Source organism: Octodon degus, unplaced genomic scaffold, assembly GCF_000260255.1.
Source record: "Octodon degus isolate 3935 unplaced genomic scaffold, OctDeg1.0 scaffold00164, whole genome shotgun sequence".
NCBI classification, from domain to species: domain Eukaryota; kingdom Metazoa; phylum Chordata; class Mammalia; order Rodentia; family Octodontidae; genus Octodon; species Octodon degus.
In genome coordinates, this window is record NW_004524740.1 from 4392020 (window position 1) to 4398996 (window position 6977).

At 36.0% G+C, this 6977-nt stretch overlaps 1 protein-coding gene across 3 annotated transcripts in view; it reads right to left on the minus strand.

Annotated features, from left to right (window-relative positions):
* Med13 (mediator complex subunit 13) overlaps positions 1-6977 on the minus strand; it is a 112512-nt gene that overhangs the window by 94821 nt on the left and 10714 nt on the right. For all 3 annotated transcript variants that reach the window (XM_023703123.1, XM_004643027.2, XM_023703122.1), the window contains exon 3: positions 4990-5158. In XM_023703123.1, coding sequence (XP_023558891.1) covers positions 4990-5158 — 169 coding nt within the window. The remainder of the gene's footprint in view (positions 1-4989; positions 5159-6977) is intronic.

The following is a 6977-nucleotide window of genomic DNA, read 5'->3' on the forward strand; positions in this document are numbered from 1 at the left end:
AAAAAAAAAAAAAAAAAGTTAAGGGAATGAAACCAAGATGGTAAAAAGAATTCCACCTAGAAAGATTCAGAAACTGAAGGTATTGGTATTTCTCTGAGGGTAGACGTACATAGATAATTGAAATACAAAGAATATAAAATCAAAAAAATATACTGGACTCCTCAATTCACTTCACAATCTTACAGACAGCCTCTCTTCAACTTCTAAAACATTTTGAGTTCACACTGTGAACTGGTTTATATACAGGGATTCAAAGTTCACAGATCTCAGAAATAGCTGAGGTGGGGTGTGGTGGCATATGCCTGTAATCCTAGCACTAGGTAGGCTAAGACAGGATGGCTACTTCAAGTTCAAGGCTGGCCTGCATTAAAAACAAGACCCTGTCTCAAAATTTAAAAAAAAAAAAAAGAAAAAGAAACAATAACAACAAATGAAAACCCTGAGACAATATATTTATAACAGCAACAAAGCAAAAATTCTAACAGTATCTAAATGACTCCCTTCCCTAAAAGGCTCCCCCAAACACTGGCAGCCAAGTTTATTCTTCCTAGTAAAGGTTTTAAGGACTCCTCTAGAAAAAACTGACATAGTGGTTATGAAGATATGACCCAACAGTGACATGTAAAAATGGTCAGGATATACCTTTCACTTAGTAAAGTATACAACTTTCAAACTGTGCATTCACAGAATTTTCAATTTATTTTAGTGCCCAGTTGTCTAAGAAAAAAAAAAAAAAAAATGGACTGCCAAACCTAGATTCTACAACCAGTCAAAAGTACCAAGTAACAAAAAAAATAACACATTTAGGACCTCAAAAAGTTTTTTTTCCCCATGCATTCTCAGGAAACTATTAGCAGACAGGCACCACTAAAACAGATGGTTAGGGGCCGGGGAGATGGCTCAGTGGAATAAGTGCTTCCTTGGCAAGCACAAGGACCTGAGTTCAATCCCCGGTTTCACTAACTAACTAACTAAATAAATAAATAAATAAATTCAGATGGTTTAAAAAATTAAGAGGAAAAATGGAATCTAGGAACTAATGGATCCAACATAAACAGAAAAGTAAAAAGAATTCCCAAAATGACTATTATGAAAGATATGTCACAAATCAACTAGTACAAATTGAGTAAGAATGAAAGGGTTCTAATAGGTCACTACCCCTTTCCCAAAGGTAATAGATTACACAAAATTCTTAAAGACAGTAATAGGGGATTTGACTTTAGGTAGACACTCTAGAGATAAAAGGTAAAAAACTCAGGAATCAGTAAAGTTTTTCTATAAAGACCCAGCTGTACTGCACTGGAGCTATAGCTCAGGAGAAGAACAGTTGTGTAGTGTGAACTAGGCTCTGGGCACCACAAAAAGGAGGTGGGGGGAGAAATTCAGATATATTTCAGGCTAATGATATTTTTGGTTTTGAAAGCCATCTGCTTCTGATGCAATTGTTCAATTTTGTGATACTGTTTAAAATTCTTTTAAGGCAGTACAGAGAAAGCTATTATATTCAGTAGGCCTTAGTGTATTAATTTTTGACATATTTTCAAATTACAAGGGTTTAACACTGTCACTAGGGACCGCGAGATAGCTCAGTGGTCTAAAGCGCCTGCTTAAGCAAGAGCACAGGGGCCACTGTTCAAGTCCCAGAACCACATGCCACACCAGCCCCACTCCTAGTGTAGGCTGAGGCGGCCACAAACATAGATAAATAAATAAATAAAATAAACTTCGCAACCTTTAAAAAAAAAAAAAAAAAACACTGTCATTAGTCAAAGAACATCTTTATTTTATTTATTTATTTTTTGGGACTGGCTCAGCCCACCCTGGGGGCGGGCTGGCATGGCATGTGGTGCCAGGGATCGAATATGGTCCCTGGGCACTTGCCTAAACCTGCCTAAGCAGGTGCTTTAGACCGCTGAGCTATCTTGCCAGCCCTCGAGAAATATCTTTAATAAAAAAGAATAACAATATACTATAACTTATATATCATATGAACATGTTCTCTCTAGGAAATCATTTGAAGGATGCATCTTATGGTTTCCTTTTGGCATATCTGATCAACATTGTTGTACTTTATGCTCATCATTAAGTTACTTGAACACAAGCGTATGACAGTTTATCAGGCATGGTGGTGCATGTCTGATCCCACCACTCAGGAGGCTGAAGCAGGAGGATCATCATAACTTTGAAGTCTGTCTGGGCTACAAAGTGAGTTCAAGGTCAACCTGAACTACAAAAGAAGACCCTGTCTCAAAACACAAAAAGCATGACAGTTCATCTGCTAACCAAGATGGCTATTAAAGCACTAATGAGTAAGAGTTATAGCAACAGATACGCTGTACAAATCATCAAACTAATCAGAAGGGTGTACAATATAAAACGTAAAAATTGCTTAGAGAAATTACATTTAGTATTTTCAGACCAATAGTAACCGAAACCACAGGTAACTGAAACTGGATAATAGAATACTGTCCTTGGAAGACACTGCTAATTGCCTACCTGATATTTATACTCTCTTCTTTCACTTGCTTACCTAATACTTATTCCTCTTTTTTTAGTGATAAAAGTCTTACCTGTAATCTCAGCACTGTGGGAGACTGAAGTAAGAGGATCATAAATTTAAGCCCAACCTGAGCAACTCAAGTGAGATCCTATCTCAAAATAAAAAAAGGCTCAGGAAATTGTTCACTGCAAGGGCCCTGGTTTCAATCTCCAGCACCACATAAATAATGGATGGATGGATGGATGGATGGATGGATGGATGACTGAGGCTGCAGAGCAGTGCAAAGGCCTTGGACTCAATCCCCAGTCGGGGGGGGGAGGTGTGTGGTAGTGGGACAATTTGTTTCCCCTAGTATAGTCAATGACACATCAAATAAAGTTTCTAGAGAAAAGAATTTTCTCTCTGATTCAAGTGCTGCCCCTAATTTCTCTTCCTTCCTCTTCCTGCCTAAAATCTACTGAGATGTTGAGGCTCAATACCCACCAACTAAAGATAAAACTAAAGGCTAGATAGATACAACAAACCAGAGGCTAGATAAAAAATTAACGCTAGAAACTCCAGGGAACCTTGAGCCCTTGACATTTATTAATGACTAGACACACCAGTCCTGAATTATCCATCTCCAGATTCCTTATTATTGTGAACATTAGTTCTTATTTAAGCCAGATAAGTTTTGTCATTCATAATGAATGCATTACACATTTGTATAATTATTTTGATAATAAGTTTATTAACTTTCAGAGAAAATAAATGAATTTTCATTTTTCTAGGCTTATCTATTCATCTAGTCTACTAAAACTAAAACTAAAAAAAATCTTGACCACACCCTTAAGTTATATACAATAAAGATTTGCATACATGACAAAAAAAATGACATCTCAACAATGATTATAATTACAACCAAATGTTTATTTCAATCCTCTCATATCACCCAGGAAAAAACAAATTTCCTTTCATTTTCTCCTGTATTCCACCTTACTTGCCACTAGTTCATCTCAAAGCCTCACTGATTTAACAACTTCTTGGGATTAAATCTGATAGACTATGTCTTGTATTAAGTCACAGGAATATAGAATCCTGAAGCTTTGATTGCATAAGATCTGTCTCCTATGCCCCTATCACCACTACTCTACTAATTAGTATCATAAATCTGCCTAATTCAAAGATCAAGAAAATTACAGACTCACCAAAAATATTATGTGTCTTATATAGATGAATACAAATTTAAATTACTTTAAAGCAAACTGAAAGAGAGAATAACAAACCATGGGAGTACACACTAATAATCCCACCTTCTGGGAAACTTAAAAGTAAAAGGACTACAAATTCACATTTGAGGCCAATCTGGACAACTTAGCAACCCTAACTCAATACAAACAAAAAAGATGTAGCTGTAGCTTAATGACAGAGTGCTTGCTTAGCATGTGTAAAACCCTCAGTACTACCAAAAAGAAAAAGAAAATACGAGAGTGGGAAATGAGAAGGGTTAACTTAACTTAAACTATAACCGCAGATTATTGTTTTAACAAGTGCTAATATTACAATAGTACAAACAGACATGATATGTGATTGTAATCTCAGCACCTAAGAGGGTAAGGCCAAAGAACTGCTGCAAGTTTGAGGCTAGCCTGTACTAGAGATACTGTCTTAAAAGAAGTGCTACTATAACTTAAATTGTAGAGTACTATGCCTATATCATGTTTCCCCTAGTACTTCCTTTGGTAAGTCTGTGCTTTCATCCTGCATTCTACCATCAAAAATGTAATCAGAATTTAGTTCACTGTATTAAAACACAGCCCACTCTTGTTACAAGAAAATCCTTAAATGTACAGAAGAGGGAAATTGCCAAAGAAAACAATGTACTTGAGTTGGGCAGTGATACACATCTGTAGTCTAAGCTACTTATAAAACTAAAGGAGAAAGATCAAGTGAACCCAGAAGTTTGATCAGACAGGAAAACAGTGAAGAAGGAAAGAAGAAAGGGAGGGAGACAACAAACAACCTGACAATGAACAAATGAATGGGGTATAATATGTATGTCTACAATCCCAGTAATCTGGGATACTGAGGCAAAACGAGCAACTTGGCTAGATCCCGTCTCAACATTTTAAAAAAAATTATCAGTTGGGGAAAAAAAAATATATCGCTTGGAATGTGGGCATAATGGCATACACCTGCACTCCGGCACTTTGGGCAGCAGAAGAGGATCTCAAGTTCAAGCCCAGTCTGGACAACGGAGCAAGACTGTGTAAAGAAAGAAAAAGGGCTGGAGTCTCAGTATGAAGGTCCTGGCTTCAATCCTCAGTACTGAAAAACACCAGGAAGGAAGGAAGGGAGGGAAGAAGGAAGGGAGGGAAGATGGGTACTTATAGTATAGTTGCCAAAGTTAACCTCCTTAACATGTCTGTAAAATACAGCTTTTCATGCCACTTTCTCTTGTGAAGTCATAAAACTGATGAAACATAGAATTATCAAATAAGATAGCTTACCTTTTATTTATAGGTTTTTCATCTTTTTCATAAGGCTTTACAAACCACTTGCCAATACGTACAAAGTTTCGGTTCATTAAACACCGTTCTAAAAGATTGTGAACTGCTTTAAAAAGCAGAGTACGGCATTCATAGGAAAGTCCATTCTCCCACACTCCATCTTCCTCTTCTGAAAGAAAATTGAAGGAAGTAAAGAAGTAAATACTTTAAAATTCTGTATCATTTACCTCAGAACATTAAGCTACATCACTTCAACATAGGCAGAGTATCAGTTGTTACTCTATAAAAAATTAAAGAACTGTCAAGTATTTTATTAAACCACTTAATAATTATTTTCCAAAAATGTAAAATATGATAATGCTCCATAAATATACTGGCTTGATTTCTGTATTAATAAAAAGGCCACTTGCTTGTATAACCTGGAAAATATTAAACACATTCTTTATCTATGGTGCCAATTTCTAAACCAGCTCACTTGTTACTTTGTCCTAATTCCTCTAATCATTCAACCTGACAAAAAAAAACCTTGCCAGTTAATAATTAAACTCAAAACATTTCATGTCTCTCAGCATTCTAATCCACGAGTCAACTGTAAAACTAAGTGATGAGTAAGAAGGAAGCTACTGGCACAGAGCCTAACAAGCAATGTATTATCAGCCACCTTAGATCTCATTTCAACCAAATGATTGCCATGATTTTTATTCAGTATAGAATCCTCTACTTGGGAAAGAAATTTAAACACTTCTATCATATTAAATTACAGTAATCACTACTAACTATATAGTCTCAATTCTGACAGCAAATCTATTAATCACTGTTAACCTTCCAATAAATAAGTCATTTTGAGCTAAATCTGGATGTAGCTCAAAAAATCATATTACTCTATACATTCCATGTCTTTCAGACAAAAAAATCCAATGAATCTAGCTATGACAAGACTTTTGAATTTTAAATTTTTCCATAATACTTTAAATTGCCTTCAAATATAATTAAGCATCTTCCTTTAGTCTATATACCTTTGTAAACATTTCCTAAAACTGAACCAACTTTGTCTCACCAAGTAGAAATAAGTGACAAAACCTGTCTCATTTCAAACATGTATATACTAAATGGATAGCAAAACACATACACTATGAGATTTGAATAAAAGCAGACATGTATGAAATCAACACATGATTTAAGCTAGACATGGTGCATGCACAGGATTCGCATTTCAGAGGCTAAAGTTAAGATTATCAAGAAAGAGTTCAAGGCCAGCCTGGGTCACACATCCAAGTTCCAAGATAGGCTAGAGTACATGGATAGATCCTGTCTCAGAAAAAATTTAAAGGGCTAGGATGTTAGCTTGGCAGTCTAAGTGCCTGCCTGGCAAGTGCAAGGACCAGGTTCGATCCCCGGTACTGCATGCCATGCTAACCATGGAACTGCACTGTGCCAGCCACTGAAACTGGGCATGGTGGCACATGCCTATAATCCCTGGGCTGGAGACGCTGAGACAGGAGGATTATTATGAGTCCAAACTGCATAGTGAGACCATGTACCAAATAAACAAATACATAAAAGATTGTTTTTAATTTAAAGAACATTTTAAAAACAGTACCATATTCAAAATTTATACAACATATGGAAATAAATATTAGCTAAAAAATCAGAACAGTAGACTTTTGGAATAAGGATTTTTTTTTTTTTTTTTTGCTCCAAATGCCCAGAAGGCAGGTTTGGCTGGCTTGAGTTGTGGGGATCGAACCACAGCAACCTGAGCCTGACTGTTTTGTTGAAGCAGTCACTTAAAGAACTGAGCTAAGGGGCAGGCCCCCAGAACAGTAGATTTTTAACTGTACTTAAATCTCCATGTCACCTCTAAAATTAATACTGATTATGTTAAAATTCTAAAAATTTTATTAGAAAAACTATTTCAGTTAAATCTACAATTATATGATTTAAGAATACTAAATATAGGGCTGGAGAGATGGCTCAGTGGTCTAAAG